The sequence below is a fragment of the Vicia villosa genome, unplaced genomic scaffold (genome assembly GCF_029867415.1).
Source record: "Vicia villosa cultivar HV-30 ecotype Madison, WI unplaced genomic scaffold, Vvil1.0 ctg.000860F_1_1, whole genome shotgun sequence".
Lineage (NCBI taxonomy): Eukaryota > Viridiplantae > Streptophyta > Magnoliopsida > Fabales > Fabaceae > Vicia > Vicia villosa.
Genome location: NW_026705389.1, coordinates 84,675 through 107,698, shown reverse-complemented (window position 1 = coordinate 107,698; position 23,024 = coordinate 84,675). Strand labels below are relative to the sequence as shown.

At 35.3% G+C, this 23,024-nt stretch overlaps 1 protein-coding gene and 1 long non-coding RNA gene across 2 annotated transcripts; both read right to left on the bottom strand.

Annotated features, from left to right (window-relative positions):
* Positions 1-2,144: 2,144 nt before the first annotated feature.
* Positions 2,145-3,227, bottom strand: LOC131631760 (uncharacterized). The gene is made up of 3 exons (XR_009292805.1): positions 2,938-3,227; positions 2,566-2,833; positions 2,145-2,263 (listed from the first exon to the last, which is right to left on the bottom strand). It is a non-coding gene; the product is annotated as an uncharacterized LOC131631760 (long non-coding RNA).
* A 7,080-nt stretch (positions 3,228-10,307) lies between these two features.
* LOC131631746 (uncharacterized) lies at positions 10,308-12,231 on the bottom strand. The gene is made up of 4 exons (XM_058902510.1): positions 11,302-12,231; positions 10,929-11,184; positions 10,722-10,820; positions 10,308-10,507 (listed from the first exon to the last, which is right to left on the bottom strand). The coding sequence occupies exons 1-4, from the start codon at positions 12,229-12,231 to the stop codon at positions 10,308-10,310; spliced, it is 1,485 nt and encodes a 494-aa protein (XP_058758493.1).
* Between the last annotated feature and the right edge of the window lie 10,793 nt (positions 12,232-23,024).

Sequence of the window (23,024 nt, the reverse complement as noted above, 5' to 3'; positions counted from 1 at the left end):
TCAGGTTCACTTGGTATTTAATCTTCTTCTACCTCGAATGCTCGAAAGGCTAGCGCCAATCTCGCCTTCGGGTTTAAGACGATTAAATAGGGGCAGCTGTTGCACCCCAAAATTTGCCCATATCTAAATTTATTTATATCTGGCTTATTGCTTTACAATCATTCGTACTAGGTCATTAACACATCATGCATTCATTAAGAATAAATATTGGTTCATTAAATCAGTGATGATGGATCAAAGGACATCAATTGAATCAAGGTTTACTTTCATATTTATTTAGTAATCAAGAGGATTTCCCCATGGAGTTGGACACAATTGTTTGATGCAATATTCGGTGAATCCACTTGGACAAAAATGTTAGCCTATGACGAGTCTTATGACAAGTCTCGTTGAATTTGAGATTTCGATGGTGTTACATTAGTCATATAAATCATCATCACATTATTTCATTTGGAATTTCATTGATCATTATCAAACATCATAATAAAAAGTCAAAGAAAAGTCAACATTATACATGTTGAGAAAATTTACTAAATTTGCATGTTTCATTATTCATTTTGGAAAAATAAATGCATGATCCTTTAATTCATCATCATTTTATTTCATTTGAATTTGATTAATAATTTTCATGCATCATAAATCAAAAGCCAAGGAAAAAGTAAATATTTTGGCACTAAAATACAAAAATAATAAATATTCTCATGCATAACCTAGCATGCATCTCACACTCCTTCAAATTCACACCAAATGCACAATGTATCAGCAATTTGGAGTATATTTCACTAGCTATTTTGCATCAAATTCAAACTTCCCACAAATTATATTTAAATTCAAATAAAATGCACTCACACTTTTCTCATCTTTGAATAATTACAAGTTTAACCCTTAACCTAATTCTAACTCTATATAACAGTACTTTTCACATCAAAAAATCACCCACAACTCACCCTTACCATTGCCAAAACTCTACCAATTTAAATCCTCAAAATTCAAGTTTCTTCACTTTAAAGAAACTTAAAATCTTGACTAATTCTTATGAGTTATTGAGAAATTACGTTTCCATTTTCATTGTATTTAATTCACAGAACCATTATCAACACAGATCACTAACTAAAATAGTTTAAATCAAGATCAAGGGTTTAGTTCGATTTTGAACTCAATTTTGAAGTTTCTCGGATCTTGAATTTGAGTAGAGGATGTTGAGAGGATTCCAAATCTACAAATATTTATGAACTGGAAGCTTGTTTGAACCATCACCGGAGCTTGATTGGAGAGCCACTGCGTTCATCATTGTTGTTGGCGAGTTCTTGAAGATTTCGTTCAAGTAAGCCTAACTCTCGTTTTTTCTTGTGTTTCCAGTGTGTTATGATGTGTATGCATTGTTGCACCCCAAAATTTGCCCATATCTAAATTTATTCATATCTGGCTTATTGCTTTACAATCATTCGTACTAGGTCATTAACACATCATGCATTCATTAAGAATAAATATTGGTTCATTAAATCAGTGATGATGGATCAAAGGACATCAATTGAATCAAGGTTTACTTTCATATTTATTTAGTAATCAAGAGGATTTCCCCATGGAGTTGGACACAATTGTTTGATGCAATATTCGGTGAATCCACTTGGACAAAAATGTTAGCCTATGACGAGTCTTATGACAAGTCTCGTTGAATTTGAGATTTCGATGGTGTTGGTTTGAAGAGAAAGAGGTTCATAAACGCCTTTTAGTTATTAATGCATATTGGGGAGAGAAGACTGTAGAAAGTTGTTTGCAAAGACCTTGTCTTTTGGTCAAAGCCAACTATGGGTTGGACTTTTGACTATAGTCATGGTGACTTCATACCTTTATTTATCATTCTTATTGAATTTTCTCTATTTCAAGATTGCACATTGAAAGAAGGAAAGAGTTTAAACTTTATTCAAGACACCAACGTTTCACAAATAACAGTATGAGTTTCAAACTTTTGTTACTACTACATAGTGTAACAGCCCTCTATTCTACAAAGTTATTCCACATCATATACACCATTACATCACATGGAGATCACAAATTACACAAAAAAAAAATGCATTTTTGACATTCTAATCCATTTCATCTTAACTATGAGCTGCTGCCATCAAGCCTAAGGCTGCTGTCAAACCCACGGCTGCTGCTGCCAAGCCCAAAGCTGCATTCAAACACCAAAATCAAATCAGTCCCATATAACTACTCCCACCTCATGCCATTTCCAAAACAGTTATGAAATTGAACAAAGGCCCTGCACGTCCAAACAAAACAATATCATGACTACACTACAAAACCAAATGAACACAATAAACACCACTTGCATATACTTGCAACTTACACCATCCTGCATAGCAAACCATTCACAGCCATATAACATAACCCAAACACATTTCAAAGACCATAACTAACTTCACATACCCTGATAACTAACTTTTCTAAATTCCAAAAATCAATTACAGATCTCCTAACCATCTTATAACAAACTCTAACAGAATGAAACTGGAACCGAACAGATTATTCAAGAGAAAAGAAGAGAGATCAGAGATAGCTAACCACTATATTTTCTTCACCACCAACCTTCAACTCTTACACCTTCTCTCTAGACTCACACCATCACTTTCTTCTTCATCTTTCAAAACTCCCTCGTGGAACCTTAATCCATCTCCAATTCCCTCTCTATTCTGTTCAATCTCCACACGCAAGCTTCTTCAGTCTTCAATCATTATCTTCCCCAACTCATCAAAAAGCCACCACTGAACCATCTTCAATCTCTCTCTACGTTCTTCATCGCTTCCTCTACAAACAACCACGAAGAACAACGCTTCCACAGAAAAGAAAAGAATAACGGAAGAATCAGAAATAATCAAAAGAAGGGCCAGAATTTCAAGAAGAAGAAGAAGCAATCGGAAGAAAGAGAGAACAAACCTCCTCTGAACCGTGTTCACGCATCATCCACACTTCAATCTTCGTCTTCGCTCTCGTCTCAAACACGATTTAACAATCTTCATGATACTCATCCGCGAATCCGCGCCCACAACAACAACGTTCATCATCTCCATCGCATGAACTAGCCGTTCGCTCGGAGTGGCATCGAGTTGAGATCGAACGAGAAACGAACGGAGAGAGAGCAATCGGAGAGTCACGCCGCCGCGCCGTTCACGTCAAGGAAGGAAGAAGAAGCTCTGAGAATTCCAATCGTCACAAGTAGGAGCCCTAATCCCTCTTTCTATTTCATTATTTCCTTTTGTTAACATTGGAAAATTATGATAATTAATTGACATTAATTGTAATTAACATGAAAACCTTGCATTAATTAGGAAGCGATTAAGAATCTGGTCACGTTAATTTGGTCTAATGCAAAGTCTGATTAATTGAAATTGATGAATTGATAAATTATGGTAGAAACACATGGATCAAACACACAAAACTCTGGGCCTGATTTGCTATTCGTCACCCCCATTGGCCCTAACGCCATTTTTGGCACTTTACAAAATCTGATAACAAAAAAACGTTCCTGGGCCTTGATCTTATTTGGCTCTGCGCCTGTGTTGCTTACTGCACCATCATTTCAACATGCACCCCCTGAATTCACATTCTTGTTCATTTTAGAATCTAGATTTCCTTTACATTTTAATAATAAAAACCAATTTTTCCTATTAATTTTGAGACTTTAATCCAATTTTAGACATAAAAAAAATAATCACTAAAAAAATATTAGTTTTAGGTTATTTGTTTTAGTCTTTTACTTGATTTGTAATTCAATTCCCCTCATAAAAATCAATATAAAAAATAATAGTATTTTACTTCATTTTGTACTATATTTTGACTTGTTACTTTATGCTTTTGTGCAATTTTGTATCATTGTTTACTTGTAATTTTTACTTGTAATTTTGATCTTTGCTTGTGCGTGTAATCTCATTCCTTTAGATTTAGGACCTATAATCTCCATAACTATTAGGTTTAGTCTTTTTTCCTTAAATTCCTAACTTTAGGTAGAAACCATGATAACATTAGGATCTAGAAATTCCCTTTTAAACACTTAGGCTAGTTATTCATCTTAAGCTAGTTTTCTTCTCCTTTTTCTCTTTCAACATTAAAACATTAACAAATAGAGATGCGATCACATTAAGAAAGTGATAGAGAAATGAGTGGGATTCATTCTCTAATCTGTTTTTTAATCACTTAGTGGCATAGAAATGAGTGGGATTCATTCCCTAATCTGTTTCTCGGTCACTACTTAATGGGAGAGAAATGAGTGGGATTCATTCCCTAATCTGTTTCTCGAACATTAACTAATGGGATAGAAATGAGTGGGATTTATTCCCTAATCTGTTTCTCGAACATTACATAATGGGATAGAAGTGAGTGGGATTCATTCCCTAATCTGCTTCTCGATCATTATACATTTTCATGTGATTCGAATCGCAAAGTAAATTCCCTTAAAAAAATACCCAACCAAAACATTTAAAACACTTAATAAAGGCTCAGACCTAAACAAAGTAATGAAGTGGTGCGAAACCTTGTATTGCGTTTTGTTCATCATGAAGTTACATAAAAAACACAAACCAATCTTCTCTCTTCTCTCCCTTGCCTCCGAGGCATTCTTTCTCTTGCCTTCAGGGCATTCTTCCTCCTAATCGGACACGTTACTTCCGCTCCATTCCCAGCTTAAGACTCCAGAGGTCGAACAGCGGAGTGCGAATGTAACTGTTCAACTAAAAAACACAAAAACAAACAAAAACTAAAGAGCCGAACTACGGCGCTCTGATTCCTGAAAAGGATACGTAGGCATTGGGTCGCGGGGCCTAAGCGAGCACAACTATTTATAAACCTTATTTTCCCCGTGTTTCTTTTTCTTTCATTTGCATGCATTCCCTTAGTAATTAAGCTTTAGATTTATACACCCTTAGAATAGAACAAACATAAGTGGATCCTGTGGAGTACCACAGACGTGAGGGATGCTAATACCTTCCCCTCGCGTAACCGACTTCTTACCCGAACTTTGGTCGCAAGACCTTTTCTTATCCTTTCTTTATTCTAGGTTTTCTGATATTCCTTTCCCCCTTTGGGATAAATATATTGGTGGCGACTCTGTTCACATTTCGCGAGCGTGCGACATGCATGCTTAAGGAACTTATTTCAATCATAAGTTCCATGAAAACATGTTTAAATTAAACTTCTAAAAAATCGGTTCAAAAGCTCTCATGAACACAAGAACTAAAAAATGGAAAAATCATGAATCTCAACCACTTTGCGCAAACTCATATACCATCAAAATTGATTTTTTACGTTGATCAATTAATATGTAATTATTTTTGCGATTGGATGCATATTTCGGCCAAATCGAACTCATATAGGTCACATATTGAGTTTCTTGATTCGCATATTGCGAGTCTATTTCATGCGTTTTTGACCTTGGATTCGTGTTTTCACGTTTTTCTAATCAATTTCGGTTATTAACTCATCCCGATCGGCCGCGTTTAACCATTTTCGAAAAATCATCAAAGGTGGTTTTGGTTGTTATTAATCGTTTGCTACAGCCTGCATTTTTTTTGTTGACAACCTAAAATCAACATCAAGCCGAATTTCAAGTAAATTACAAAACAAGTACGAATCAAATACTTGGTCAAAATTAAGTTTCTTTTTTCCGATTAAATAAAAAACGCTTAAAATCTTTTCACAGTAAACCGGATGAAAAAGGACGAAATGGACATAGGTAATACCTTTTCCCCAATTATTTGGGTGCAAGATGTATAGCTTGTTGCTTGGATACTCGTTTCCGTTCAAAAAATGTAATAAATGCAGTTGAATACCACGGGCTCTAAGTGGTGAAGAAGTAATAATTGGACGTATGTCCCTTTATTCTGAGTACTAGGACACCTGTATTATAGCTTGTCGTTTAATTTCTCACCTTTATCCATGGACTTTAATTCGATTCTATTCAAATACTTTTTGCAATAAAAGGGATGAAAAATGATGAGATAGATGTATATCCTATCTTTTTCCCGAGTGTTTGGATACCTATTATATAGCTTGCCTTTTGTATACTCGTCTCCCTCCTAACATCAATCATAACCAATCAAACCTCTTTTTTCGCCTTAGCGCGACTCCGAAAACTTTTCATAAATGAATGATGCTTTATCAATGTTGATGTGAAACTCGAACTAAAGCTTTATTTTTCTCATGTGCAAGTAGTTAACAATTTTGTGTGCTCGAATGTGATTAAAACACAATATGTGAGAATCCGGATCTTGTTTCTTCCATTCTAATGCGATGGACTCACAACATTCCCTACTTCCATGACTGGGTGGTAGGCAATGTTTTTCCGCTCGAATGCAATCTAGAAATCTTTCACTAAAATACACCAATCCAAAAACATTTGTTGCCACGAATCAAGAAGCTCTTATTTTCCCATTTCACTTGAGAATACGTAGGCACAAGATTTTGAAATCTTGTCGAGCTCACTAATAAAAAACTTAAGAATTTCCCTTTTCTTTCTTTTGTAAATAATCTGCAATAAATAGAAGATCGCAAGTAAACATCACGCTAACATTCAATCACAAAACTAATTAAATGGGTCCCGTTGAATACAACATATGTGAGGGGTGATAATACCTTCCTCTTGCATAACTGACTCCCGAATCCAATTTGGTTGCGACGAACATACCGTCATTCTTTAAGGCTTTTATCGGTATTTTTCTCTTTCCTATTGGAATAAATAAAGTTTGGTGGCGACTCTATTGTATTTTGAGTTCTCCTTACGCTTGGGTATTTTTTGAGCCATCTCAAGCTCAACCTTCATTTTCTCCTTTAGATTCTTAATTTATGATTATTACTTCCAGTAAAGAGGAATTCATCTACATAAAAGTATATCATCATGATACTTAAATGGTTGAAACTTTTCATATATACATTATACTCAACAGCGCCTTTTATAAATACCAAATAAATTTGAAACTAGTAAAATCTCTTGTTCCAAGCTCTAGGGATTTGCTTTAATCCATATAAGGCTTTTTGCAGCTTATAACATTATTCCTTTTGCCTTTTACCTTAAAACTTAGTGGTTGAATAAAAAATTGTTTCTTCTAATGAACCATTTAGGAATGTAAACTTTACATCCGAGTGATACAAAGACCAACTTCCGCTACTAGCTATTGTCATAACTATTCTAATTGTCTCAAGTCTTGCCACATGATAAATCACCTCATTATAAGAAATATTATATTTCAGCAAGAAGCCTATGGCTTCCAACCTTGCCTTATGTTCTCAAACCTTTCCATCCAGATTCATCTTAACCTTAAAGATTCACTTCATAGTTTTCTTTCTCTTAAGTAAATCAAACAGATTCAATGTGTGATTGTTTTCCTTTTACTTGAGTTTCTCCATCATTTACTCCTTATATACCTTAGTATTCACAGCCTCATCATGATTAATTGACTTATCATCATCTAGCATAGAAAATGTATGAGTTTGCTTTAATACTGAACATATTGCTAGATAATATTTCCCAATCTACAAGTCTACTAGGATTTTGCCTTGTTCTAGGTGGTCTCACACAAGTTTGAGTCTTTATTGGTCCATTATGTGCAACTTCAGTGTATTTAACATCAATCACTTCATATGATCCTTAACTTTCAATAAATTCTACAAAAAATGATTGATATCACTTATTTTCCCTAATGTGTTATGCAACTTCCATGTTTTTTTATTCATTTAAAATCAAATCACAACTAATGAAAAATTCCTTCACTGATGAAAAAAGAATCAAATTCATTTGAGGTAAACTCTTTACCACCATTAGTTATCAAAACCTTTATTTCTTTCTCACTCCCGGCTCAATAAAGGTTTTGAACTTCTTTAACACTTCAAGGACTTCCCTTTTGAACTTGACGGTATACAACCATAATATTTTGGCACATTTATCAACAAAATAGATGAAATACTTGCTCTCATCTAGTGATGATACTTAAAAAGTGCCACATATATCAGAATATACCACCTTTAGTGCATCGTTTGATCTCTTAGGCATGTTTGATGCAAAAGCCAACATTCTTTGCTTGCCTCTCAAACAAGTATCACATATCATTGTGTATGGATTAGGTTTATAAAGGAATTACACAAAATTATTAGTTCTCAAATCACTTTGTCTTCTATAATTTAGATCACCATACCACATATGATATATCCAATCATGTTCATCAATGTGTGACATGCACACATCCTTTCTAATCTAAATGTTGCATTAGAATGTTTTATTATTTTATAAGTTTGACTTAATAACCAACTTCTTGTGTGGATCAAACGGTTGCAGTGCATTACCATTAATGGTAATTGGAAAGCCATTTTTAACCAGTTGCCCTATACTTAGTAGGTAAACATAATCCCATGTACACATAGTAGGTTTCAAACACTTTCTTTATTCATATCCTCTCTTTAATTACAATGAGATATATGCTTTCTAAGGTAAATTGCTATTTGCAAGTTTAACACTGGTCTTCTTTCTCGTATCAAGGTTTGTGATCCATTCCTCGTATACAATCATGTGATTGGATCACCCTAGGTTAAGATACCATAATTCACACAAAATGGTTCCTTCACATGTTGTGGCAATATGAAAAACTACCTTGAATTCATAGTCATCATCATGAGTTATTTGTGCCTGTTCATCACTTATTTCCTTATTTATTGTTCCAACATTCATGAGAAAAATGTCCAAAATTTTCACAATTATAGCATTGCACGTTTCTTTTATCAAATTCCTTCTTCTTTGATTGATTCGGGCTAGAACCTCCTTTTCTCTTGGAGAATCTGACTTTATCATCAACTTTTGATTTTCCATTGTTTGACCAACATCCACTATTGAAGCATTATTTGCCTATTATTATTTAACTTCCTTTCATGTGCATCTTTCTTCATCATTTGATCTTGCAGAGCTTGCTGAACTAACCTCTTAGTTACTTTAGCAATCACTATGACTTCAGTAGCTTTAAATGAACTTTTTAGTTCCTCTATTTTCTTGGTCTTCAAGTCTTTGGATTCTTGAAATTACACCACTATGAAATCAAATCTTAAGGTTAGAGATCTCATCACTTTTGAAAACACTTGTTAATTAGAAAATTCCTTACCCAGTTCGGTTCAAACAACCTACTCTGGGGGCTACCAAGCCAGGAATGAAGTCCACTATCAGTAGTATCAATTCAAAGCTAAACTCCCCCGTTTACAACTTATCACTTAATCACTACCCAATGACCCTTCTACCTAGAATCTACCTAGATATGGAATATCTCCATTCCACTCAATCACAACAGTGATTACACATACACAATAAACAATTACAGATAGAAGACACACTTCAAAAACACACATTGATCTGCTTAAAAGCTTCAATCAAGAGTCACACACTCGTGCTTAAAAGCTTAGAGTGACACAACAAAAACACAAACTAATTCCAACGCAATCATCAAAGATAATAGCGTGGATCACAAGTAACAAAACAGAACAACAGTTCTTCACAATCCACAGTCACAGACAAACTACTCCACAACAATTATCAACATGATGATTGTTTGGATCACAAGAAACACACACGATGGAAACACAGAGAGTTTAATAATATTTCATGCACAAAACTCTGCTTCTGAAAGTAGGATTTGCAATCAATATATAGTCAGCTGGCAGAAGGACTTGGGCCATGGGCCTTTCATACATAAATTAGGGTTACCCATGTAAACCTAATTTCCATATTATCAGGATGATCACATACTTTGTGATTCAATCGATTTTAGCACAAAACAAACATCGCACAATATATAGTTTCCTAAAGAGACCTGAGATAAAAAAGGAAACCTCACAACTAAAAGATGACAGCTACTTCTGTCAGATTCCAATGTCAAGACATCAAGCATGACATCCATAAACATACGATCCTGCATAATTCCACGTACATACACCAGGAATGTTTTATTACAAAATACCGCCAATTTAAAACACCTTCAATCTCCCCCTTTGGCAAATTTTTGGTTAAAACATTCTGTTACCATGATATCAGAGATTCTTTGCAGCAGAGAACAAACACACAAATAAAGAAGATTGTGGAATTAAAAGTAGCTTACCAGCTTACCAGTACATACCAGTTAGCTAAAGATTCATCCCGAATACACAAACACAGTACCAAAACAAAACCATCATTACAGTCTCAACCAACCATATCATTACTCCCCCTTTTTACCAGAAATGTTGCCAAAGTATTCTCTGGAAAAAAACAATGCTAGGGAAGATTACCATACACATTTGCTTTAGTCTTCAGACTCAGAGCTACTGAGTTCTACACTGTTATCAGTGCCATCATCAGGACTGGCTTCTTTCTCAATCTGATTGTCTGAACCATCATCATCTTCACCCTGTTCCTCCTCAGCAGTATATGCAGATTTAGCATTTTCACTCGTTTCCAGAGAGCTGATTAATCTTTCAAAGCCAATTTTCTGGACTCCAAATCCTTACAGGTCTCTCGGAGCATAGCATTCATGGCAGTTTTACTCATAATTGTGCTCTCTTTTGATGGTCCAGCCGAAGTTGTGTTAACATCATGAACATGAGTTCCTTGGAAGAGCTTATGATGAAAAATTAAAGGACTTGCTCTTTTGCACACAGAATCTTTGTCAGTTAAAATATTAGGAAATTGTTTATAAGGGAAGGGAAGGCAATGGGACCTTTGACACTATAGCTACCAGCATGCTTTAAGGTTTGCTTAAAAATATAAGTACCATAATCAGCTTTGGACTTAGTACCAATAGCAAAGATGAATTTACCTAGGAGAGCAGAGATTGTAGACTTGTGTTAAGTTAGCACCCAGTTGGCAGCTCCAATCCTGTGAAGTACAGCATACTTCACACTTAGTTTGCTCACAGTCAACTTACCTTTGACAGGCCATGTCTTCACTTGGCCAACAGTAATCTCTTTGCACATTTGATTATCAAACACTTCCAGCTCTGGCTGAGCTTCATTTGACCTTTCCAGAAATTTGTTGATCACAGTGGGTGAGAAGTTAATACATTTTCCTCTGGCAAACACTTTTAAATACTCCTCAGTTTCCTTATTGCCACAGTCTTCATGTAGATTCACAATGAACTCCTTCACCATGACTTCATAACACTTAGAGAGTTGAGTCACAGTCTTCATTAGTCCATCCTCATGAATAAGATTCATAATCTCTTCATACTCAAGAGCATTATGAGCAAGTTATCTCTCTAAGGCCAGTCTCTTCTGATAGATAAATTTCCATCTGAGTACACTGGAGGGATAGTGAAATGAAATGTTATCAATAGGTACTTCAGGAACACTGGCAGCCAGCTTGCTAGTAGAGACCTTCTTCTTGGGATGAATGTCATTGACATCCACAGCAACATCAGAATCTGACTCATTCTCAGAAATGCTTCTGGCCTTTCTCTTCTTAGGCACCACTTTGCTCCATACCTTCTTTGGTCCAACAGAAACGGACTTGGCCCCTGCCTTCTTTTTCAGAGAGACCTCAGCTACATCTTGCTTTCCTTCCCTCCTCATTAGCCTTCTGGCTATGCTTGGATTGATGGAAGCAACCAGGTCATCGTCAGAGAGATCATCAAGGTTGATTACCTTGTCAGTCTGAGTTTTCTCTGGTTCTTTTTCTTTAGCATGGCCCTTTTCAGAGTGATTTACACAGGTGTTAGTAGAAACATTGCTGGGGATCTCTTCATTGTGTCCAACACCATCAGGAATTTCAATGTGATCAATACTAACATCATTTCTTTTCTTGTCACTCACATGCACATTCTCATTAATTTCATCATTTGTTGGGACATAGGTGCCAGCGGTGTCACTAACATGCCCAATGACATTTGACTTAGGAAGCACGGGATTCTTAGGACCAGGGATCTTGGATGAAACATTGTCCTCATTTAGGATTTCGGTAACAATTTTGACAATAGCGTTGTGATTATACCTTGAGCCTTCTTTGGTTGGCTCTTCCCTAGAGGAAGGGACAGACGATTGAGAAATCTGACCAGAGTTGGGATTCCTAGGTCTTCTTGTAGTCTCTATGGTTCTTCGTGCATGCATTGTTCTGGGTCGTTTTGTTATGAGATCGAAAAGGGTTACCATCTGCAAAGGAGTGACTTCAATAATCTCACTAGGGTTAATGGGAGCATTGGAAGCGTCTTGTTCATGAGCAGCATAAGTGGTCATTTTTGACGAAGACTGAGGAATAGATTGTTGAGACATTGAGGAAGATGTTGGAGACGATCTAAATGTCTGGTTATTTTTGTTGTCGGATGAGAGATGAGAGAAGTGTAAGAGACCAGCGAAGTGGGAATGAAGGAATAGAGGAAAGGGTTGTACTTGGAGGGGGAATTTAAATTTTGACCAATCATTAAATCTGAGTTATTTTCTTTGTACAAAAAATAGTTCCCTAGACACTGTAATTGCTATAACACTTCATAGGAGTAAATACCTAATTTGTTCATCAAGATTTCAATTTGAAGAGTGCTTAGATTCTCAGAAAGGATGTCTCCACTTGGTAGCTTAGAAGTTTCATGCTTCATGATAAAAACTTTGTAAGCTGCAAGGTTCCTGGGAGAGAGACATGTTGTATCCATGTGCTTGGTTTCGATGAGTTGGGTGGTCTTCTTTGACACATTAGTACCCCTCTCATAGTACAATGTCATGACATTCTGAGTGACATTGTATTCAGACATCATTAGTTTTTTACCTTCAATTTTTATAAAGAAGGTTTTGAATATCTCTTCTTCGTATCCATTTCCAGCTTTTCTTTCATACCAAGTTTTAGAAGTTTGATACGGTCTTCTACTTTTTACACATTTTATTTTTCTTCCTGAAATCTTTGTATTTAAACTTGGATGCTCAGTTTCATCACTTAGCTCGAGGAGATATGGTTCAGCTTTTAAGGTATTTCTCTGTTGATACATCATCCTTCTGGTAAGAGCATGAGCTTCAGGACATGTGGACTTCAAGTGATCTGTCCTGCCACATTGATAGCATCTCTTATATGGGAAATATTTTCTCCTTTCTTGATGTTGCCTTTTATGTTGCATCTTATGATTAGGCATCGTCTGTTCCATCAAGTAAGTCTGATTTCTTACTTCTTTATCCTTGTTATGAGATTTGTTCAACAACTTCTCTTTCAGAGCATCAATGTTTGACCGAAGGCTTATGTTTTCTTCTTGAAGGAGAGTGTAAGTACTTCTATCCCCTAACATTCTTGCATATAGTCTCTCATTCCTTAGATAGTTTTTAGAGAGAATAATAGCAAGTTCTCTGGCCGTGAGATCGCTGGCAGATGTTTCTTTATCCGATTCTTCTCTCAAATTTTCAGCTATATTTTTAACTGATCTTTCTTGTTGATTTTCCTCGATATCTTCCTTGGTCATGGAGTCTTTAGAGGAACAGTTTAAAATACTAGGTTCCCATAAGTAGCAGTTTTCTTTAGACCTAGAGCCCCTCATGACTTCCATATGGTCTTCATTTGTGACAATGCATTCATTCTTGGTGAATCTGACATTGAAGCCTTGGTCACACAGTTGACTGATGCTAATTAGATTCACAGTTAGTCCTTTTACCAGAAGAACATTGTTTAGATTTGGACCTTTAGGATATTCTAGAGTTCCAATCCCTTGGATTTGTCCTTTTCCTCCATCACCAAACGTGACATAGTTAGAGGAATGAGGATTGACATCTATTAACAGATTTCTTGTACCTGTCATGTGTTTTGAGCAGCCGCTATCAAAATACCAATCTTCTTTTGATGATACTCGCAGGGGAGTGTGAGAAATTAAGGCAATGCCTTTAAGAACCCATTGTTGTTTCTTGACTGAGGCGCTTTGCTTGGTTTTCTTTTGAGGCAACTGATTGGGATAGCCATACAATCTAAAACAAAAAGATTTTATGTGACCAAATCTTCCACAGTGATGACATCTCCATTGATTAAATTTCCTCCTAACATGATTTATCCTTCTGTCCTTATGATGTTGTGACATTGGTCTAGACATCCGACCTGGAACGTGAACTTCAGGTTTTGGACTTTTGAGACCTAAGATGGATTCTGATCTTCCCACAAATCCTATTCCAGACATGTCTCCTGATCTCTGTCCAATTTGCAGTATCTCTTCCAGGGAGTCAGTTCCAGAATTTAACATTCTGACAGATTTTGACATTTGATCCATCTTGGAGTTTAGCATGTTGATCTCATCATTGAGTGACTATATGGTTGCAAGATGTTCTTTGTTTTCAGTTTCCAACTCCTTTATGAGCCTCTTTTGCTTCTCCACTTGCTTACATACTTCATTACTTTTGGCATATATCTCTTTGTAGGAGGTTGCAAGCTCATCAAAGGTTAATTCATCTTCACTGGAATCATCATCAGATTCACAAGCACTCGTTAGTGCTGTGACATATTGTGCAGTGTCCCCTTTATTCTTGTTCATAGTACCAGAATTTTGTTGTCCCTAGATCTCACGCTCGATGTCAAACTGGATGTTATGACATCCACAATTACGCAGCACAGACAATAATATCAAACAGCATAAAACAGTAAAGAATACACAAAATTGTTTACCTAGTTCGGTTCAAACAACCTACTCTGGGGGCTACCAAGCCAGGGATGAAGTCCACTATCAGTAGTATCAATTCAAAGCTAAACTCCCCTGTTTATAACTTATCACTTAATCACTACCCAATGACCCTTCTACCTAGGTTCTACCTAGATATGGAATATCTCCATTCCACTCCCCCTCAATCACAGCAGTGATTACACATACACAATAAACAATTAAAGATAGAAGACACATTTCAAAAACACACCTTGATCTGCTTAAAAGCTTCAATCAAGAGACACACGCTCGTGCTTAAAAGCTTAGAGTGACACAACAAAAACACAAACTACTTCCAACGCAATCATCAAAGATAATAGCGTGGATCACAAGTAACAAAACAGAACAATAGTTCTTCATAGTCCACAGTCACAGACAAACTACTCCACAACAATTATCAACATGATAATTGTTTGGATCACAAGAAACACACACGATGGAAACACAGAGAGTTTAATAATCTTTCATGCTCAAAACTCTGCTTCTAAAAGTAGGATTTGCAGTCAATATATAGTCAGCTGGTAGAAGGACTTGGGCCATGGGCCTTTCATACATAAATAAGGGTTACCCATGTAAACCTAATTTCCACATCATCAGGATGATCACATACTTAGTGATTCAATCGATTTTAGCACAAAACAAACATCGCACAATATATAGTTTCCTAAAGAGACCTGAGATAAAAAAGGAAACCTCACAACTATAAGATGACAGCTACTTCTGTCAGATTCCAATGTCAAGACATCAAGCATGACATCCATAAACATACGGTCCTGCATAATTCCACATACATACACCAGGAATGTTTTATCACAAAATACCGCTGTAACTCGGTTTTTTTGCGAACTGAATCCTTCTCTTTTTTTTTTATATATTTTTGCAAGAGTCACCACCGACTTTTATTTTATCCAAATAGGAAAGGCATAAAAGAACAGGAAAGACCTTTTGACAGATTTTGGGTTCGGGGGGTTGGTTATACAAAGGGAAGGTTTTAAGCACCCTTTGTATCCATGGTTATCCATGGGCTCTTAATTGCTTAGCTCACTTTTGTTTAAATGCTTTATTGATTTGAAAATAGAAGAAGTGAAGATGGACAATAGGTCACATAGGTCTCTGAAGAGTTTCACCGGGAATAATGCCCTTCAAATACCAGTTGAAAGTTTTGAAAATAGATAAGAAGTTTTGAAAATACGTTGTTTGAAAATGAAAGTGTTTGAGCAAGCAATTAGGAGTTACTTACTCTCAATTTATAAGATCTTTCCTATGCATTTAATACTTTTCTTAAATGATGGTATGATTAAAAAAAGAGTAATAAGAGGGAAAACCATATAGGTGCAAGTGTGCAAAGTGCTTTTTTAGTTTTATCTTGATTATTAATGTTTTAGCTCAAAGGTAAAAATATGGTCCAAGTGGACAAAAGGAAGATGACGGAAACATAAACAATGCGTCCAAATGGATAAAGAAAAAAAATAGCGGTAGCATAAATAATATGTCCAAATGGACAAAGAGAAAATAGCGGAAACATAAATAATATGTCCAAATGGACAAAGAAAAAATAGCAGAAATATAAATAATATGTCCAAATGGACAAAGAAAAAATAGCAGAAATATAAATAATATGTCCAAATGGACAAAGAGAAAATAACATAAATATAAATAATACGAATGATAAAATAAAGCATAAAACAAGAAATATAAAGAACAATATAATAAAATGCAGAAATTAAAGTCAATTGTTAGTATGTTAGCACGTGAATCATCTTGAAGCTAGTCAAGTATATTTACGATGTTAGTGAAGATCGATGGTGAGTGAATGATGATCTCGAATTTAAAGGCAATGAAAATTTATTAGAAGCTTGATAGAATCATAGCGACTGCACGATAAATTTCAAAAGTCTTAAATCAACTGCATACAATCTCTGCCATATTTGATCTTTTATTCCAATTCGGGACAAAGAAAAAGATAAGAAATAATATCAAATAATATACAAAAATAAACCTGAAATTGTGAAAAATTTACACAATAATAAGAGAGATATTTTGAAAGTATAATTAGGTTAAGAGAAAATAAAATGACAAAATCTTAAATCTAAAACAAATTAAACCTAATTCATTTTTTTTGTGATTTTTTTTGGAATTGATTTTAAGTTAATTAACAAGCTAATTAAACAAATAATTATACAAAATAATTAAACTTAACAAGAAAAATAAATCTAGTTATGTATAAAATTAGTATATAATATATAAACCTAATTTAACAAAAATAAAATATTTTTTTTCGAATTTTTTGATAGGTTAGAAATAATTAAAAAAAAAGCAAATATATACATAATTACTAATTAATTAAGCAAAATAAATTAACTATGAATAAAAATAAAATATCTATGTCAAATATTAGATTATAAAAATATAAACCTAAATCTAAAAGGAAAATATTTTTGGAGTTTTTTTTTATTGGTTGAAAATAATTAAAAAGCAATATTTACATAATTACTAATTAATTAAGCAAAATAAATTAATTATGAAAAGAAATAAAATATTTTTATGTTAAAAATTAAATAAACATTTTATCAACTTAAAACTAAAATTAAAACTTTTTTTTTTGAGAAATTGAAAATATGCATAAATATGGAGTTTTTAATTCATGAACTCCTAACACTGCTACATATTAAAAATTACATCGTACTTACTCTATGATGTCCCAAGAGTTGAATAGAGTGATTGAAATTGATTAAAGGTGGCTATTTGAATGAGCCTTGATTTTTACAAGTTTATTGAAACTTTTGAAAAATATAAAACTCTTAAGCTATGGCTTTGTTGTTGTTGTTATGCTCTCCTTGTTCCTCCTCCTTTTGAATGAAGAAAATGAAGCTCTATTTATAGGCAAAGAGTTTGATCTTGGAGGCCAAGCAAGTTGAAATTGTCATGATTAATTTTGTGGAAAAAGAATGGAATATTCTTTTATGCTAGGTTAAAAATTTAACCATGGTTTAATTACTCAAGTATTATTCTCTTAAATCTTGCAATATTGTCTTTAAGAATCTTGAATGGTCATTGCTTGCATCACATGAAGCTTCCTTGCATTATCCTTGAATTATCTCACTTTAATTAAACTTTAAATGAATAAAATTCAATTAAAAATGAAATAAAAATATCATGAATCATGGATATGTTGTGAATGTCTTTAATCATATGAGAATCAAGATTGAATCACAAAATAATTGGCCTTTTTGAAAAAGAATCAAATTTTGGTTATTACTTGTTTCATGCATGTAATACGGTGAACTGACTTTTTATAATCGAAATGTCGCAGTAAGCAAGAGTCGCCACCGACTTTTATTTTATCCAAATTTAATCAGAAAGGCTAAAAGAAACAGGAAAACACCTTTTAAAAAGATTTGTGTTCGGGGGGTAAATTATGCAAAGGGAAGGTTTAAAAAGCACCCTTTGCATCCATGGTTTTCCATGGGCTCTTAATTTGCTTTGCTCTTTTTTGTTTCAGAAATGTAGAAGAAGAAGATGTGGACTTTAGCTCGTAAATGAGCGTAGCCACATTGAAGAATTTTGAGAAAGAATATTTGAAAATGTTTCAGAGCACGACAAAGCAATTTAAGGGCAATTTACCTTATATTTTGAAAAAAGAAGTTCCTTTTAGCCTTTCTTAGAGAAAGGGTCTATCCTTGCCATGAGGGGCAGGAAGCCTTTCATTTGGAGATTGAAGGGTCATCGCGTTGTCAATCGCCAAAGACTGACCCATGCCATAGAGGGGCAGGTAGTCTATGGGAAGGACCAGAACAACCTTATTCGTAGGCAACCAGTGGATACCTCAGCCTTTTTTCGTAGGCAACTTCCGAGGTTCGAGGTCATGGTAGTGTATCGAAGGCAGCATCATTAGGGTCGCATGACCTTTTTATCGAGGCAACATGGCTGAGGTATCCTCATATTCGAGGGACATGGCTATTCTGCAAAAAATACACAAGGCAACAGGCAACAGGCAACAGGCAACAAGGCAACAGAGAGGTTACCCCAAAAGTGTGTGTGGGTGCAACAATCACGTGGTTAATTCAACATTTATCTTGTAATTAATTATCTAATTCAATTAACAAGACTTGCACTCCCTAGGATTACTAACTTTAATATAAAGAAAAAAACAATAGCAATATGGGGAAGGGAAATTGTAACCAGCGGAGGAGAGGGGAATCGAAACCAGCGGGATAATAAACAATAATTGAAACAGAAAGTATTAGAGTTAGGGTTTTAGGGTTACCGATACGCGTAGCTTTGGCAATTGACAAACCCTGAAGATTGGAAAAGAAAGAATAAATAGAAAAATGGGTGAGTGCATTATCGGTTCGAAGGCAAAAGAACTAACCCTAAAATAAAAGGATAAATATTGTAAGGCTAAATAAATGAATAAAGAAGAATAGATACTTAGCTTTGCATTTGATCTGATATGGTTGGTGATCGAAGGTTGCCTCGGAGGTAAACCCTGAAAAGGCAAAGGCAGAAAAGAATGAAGGCAAGGCAAACCCTGATTTTGAAAGGAAACAAAATAGACTTTTTAAAGTAAATAGGGTACTTAGCTTTGAGTCTTGATTAGGCGCATAGTCGGAAGGCACTTGAAAGTCGACCCTGAAAAAAAGGCATAAATAAAACATTCAGTGTAGGGCATGATCTTCGTAAACCCTGATTAGGGTACGAATTTAGATAAGAAAATACAAACGATTTAATTAATTATTGGTCTCGCGACCTAATTAATTAAATCGGGATAAAAAAAATCAAATCGAGTGCAAAAATATTTTTAGGAAATTTTTTGGAATTAAAATAAAATAAACATGAATTTTTAAAGATTTAAATGTGAATTAGAATAAATAAATAAGGTAATCAAATAAATATAATTAAAATAAATAAATAATGTAAATGAAATTAGTAAATAAAATAAATAAATAAATAAAGTGAAAAAACTTAGCTTGATTCAGTGTGACTCATGGCTAGGAGTGCATGGTGTTCCAGCGTTTCTTCACCCGTTAGATCTGGAGAGGGAACAAACGGATGGCTGATCTTTGAGGGTGTTTCGGGAGGCTTTGTGGTTGTAGTGCACAGGATCTTGAAACAAGCCAATTCATAAAAATATTGTTGAGGCCTGGGGATCGAACCCAGGCTCTGTTGTTTACACCAAGCGCACATTGCCATCTATACCGGCTTCACCGAGTGATATCACTATGAAACAATAACAATATGACATAACGCAAAACGAAAAAAATTAAAAATAAAAGCTGCGCGCCTTGCTGTATCATCTTCTTCGTGAAGATTTCTGGGAATTTGCTACGATTCACCTATCAATTCCCTACGAAACAGAACGTAGCCAATCCCTACAATTCTCTATCTCACAAAATACGCCACATAAATTCCATACAAATATATGAATCGATTGGAAATCAACATCTAAACGTGATGGTAGCATCGGTTCAGTCTAATTTCGCTTGTAATTAGAATCCCCAAATCTAAACCTACGAACCCTAGCCATGGCACTTTGCCATCTCTGCATTAGAACTCAAATTAAACCATATACACACGTTCCAAACATCCAGAAGAACACAATTATACAATCAAATTTAGTTTAAAATGCCTGAATGGAGTGAATCGGGTTAAGAAAAAAAATGCAAACCGTGAGTATAGAGAGAGAGGTTTCGCGCGTTTTGATCGAAGGTGACAATATGATTATGACCAGAAAGCTTCAGAGAATTAATTGGGATGCTTTGAATTGCTTGAATCGCCCTAGAATCTCGACTGCAACTTCACTTTAGAGCCACGGGTTTTTTGAGTTCTCCTCTAGTTTCCTTGCTGCAAATCCTTATCCCTCCTCTCACGCATCTGATCACCCTTTGTTATATATGAGATGGATTAGGTTACTGAAATTGGAGAAGAATCAATTGATTCCAATAATTGAGATTTTATTGAAACTTGATTGAAATTGATTATGAGATTTTGCCAAATTGGTCCAACTCTATTTTTCACACCTTTTCCACGTTTCAGATTACTCATGATATTGATTTGAATTGATTGAAAATCCAATATATGACCTTTAATTGCCAATTTATGATTTATTTGATTTTTTTTGGTATTTAAATGAATAAATACAAAAACAAAAATAGAAATCATAAAATAGGTAAGGATGGGTTTATGGGCTTCATGAGGTCATGGGCATTTTAGATTTCACATGATAGGCCCAGTAGTGAAAAAATCTCTAAATTCTTTGAATTAGCACTCATGTATTCTTCAAATTTTAGCTGACCTGTGCCATCCCTAACTCCCTCAATTTTAATTCAATTAAATGTGGTCTTGGAATTTTGTATGTTGATTTGAACTTGCACAAGAGAAATAATGTGGGCAAATTTTGGGGTATGACAGCTGCCCCTGTTCAATCTTCTTAAACCTGAAGATGTATAGTGGTTTGTATACCAGTCGGAATCTGGAGGTGGAAGATGATTGAACACTAGAATACCGAGAAATTTGCCCTAGCTGAAGTAGGGACTTTTGTCGGAGATGGGCTTTAAAGATGCCACCTAGATGTTGGGACTGAAGTGTTTGAGAAGTAGTTGTTTAGAGATGGGCTTAAAGATGCCATCTGACTTGATAAGCTCAAGAGTTAGAATGTGTCATACGTTAGACTGTTTCTAGTTTGCATCCGTAGATGTCTGGAAAAACCGTGCGTTAGGCTGAAGATAAATCGTGCGTTAGACTAATCTTGATTGCATCCTCAGATGTCTGGAAAAACCGTGCGTTAGGTCGGAGAATAAGTCGTGTGTCAGACTATTCAAATTGCATCCGTAGATGTCTGGAAAACCGTGCGTTAGGTCGAAGAATAAATCGTGCGTTAGACTATTCTCAATTGCATCCTCAGATGTCTGGAACACCGTGTGTTAGGTTAATGGATAAGTCGTGCGTTAGACTACCCAATTTGCATCTGTAGATGTCTAGAAGGCCGTGCGTTAGCCTTTGCTTTGAATAAGATTCGAACTTTTGTAATGTACCTGTCAGATAATATTCACTTGGTAACAATGTCAGTTTTATGCAATGCTTATGATGTATGTAATGAATGAGATGGAAAAATAAATGGAACGCTTTGTATGTTATGTATGAATTATACCCGTATTCAATGTATGAATATGCATGTGATGTATATGATGTATGGCTGATGTTGTTCTGAGAAAATAAATCTCTGTATCATTGTGATTTGAATATTTGATCTTGTTTTGAAGAGGTGTAGCTGGGGATTTATGACTTCTGCTTGGGGATGAGTAGTATTTTGATGGATCTTGACTGGGGATGAAAGATATTAGTAAACCATGTTGGAGAAGAGCAAAGTGTTGGAGAACCGGTGGTGTTGAAGATGTAAACTCTGTTGGGGAGCCATGTCTTTGTTGGACGAGAGCATTTGAAGATATCTTCTTAATGATTACTCTGTGGGGATGTGATTTTGTGAACCTGGCTCTGTGGGGAGACATGGGTGTCTTGAAAGTTTCCCCCAGTATCATAGTAACTTACTACTTGATTCAGGACACGCCACTGAGTATTGATCCAGATGTTGGACTGGACTTGCATAGATTTGCCCCAGCTAGTAGGAACTTTGGAAAGATTCGCCTCGCGAGGACTTCATGAGATGTGCACTATGGGCGACATGCCCCTATAAACTTAGGACGGTGCTCCTGAATGTTTTTGCTTTTGAGAGATTCTCGGAATCTTGACTTGATTGCCCCAGATTGATTGGGAAATAGTTTGAAACCTACTTGGGATGTATGCCTTTCGATTGTTTGGTATTTGAGAGATTCTTTGAATCTTGACCTGATTGTCCCAGATTGATTGGGCAAAGCGTGTCATGCCCCTTGTATACGTAGGAGACATTGCTTCTCGGAGTAATCTTGTCTGTCAGGATAACTTTCAGTCATTAGTTGTACCCTGTGCAAGTTCTTTCTGATGCTAACATTTGAAATTATGTAGCAAAATATGTTTAATAATGAATTCATGAGATGCAATGCATACGTTTGTCTTGAGTTTTTGAAAAACATTTAAAACAGGAGATGTGAAAAGCGTAATTTATAAAAACATGATATTTGTAACAGCGTGATGTTTGTAAAAATGAAATATCAACTCATCATTTTTGGTAAACCTTAAGGAGTCAGGATACCTTTTTAGTGACAGTATACTTTCGAACTAACCATGCTTCAGTTAGGACTTTCAAGGGTTGTAACGTGGCTTGGTTCGCGGTTTAAGAAACAAAGGATAAAGGCTCAAAGTTTATTTGTACCCACCCCTCTTCGTGATGATCTTCGGTCCTAAGCTCAGTTAATTCAACTTATGCCTTCAGGTTCC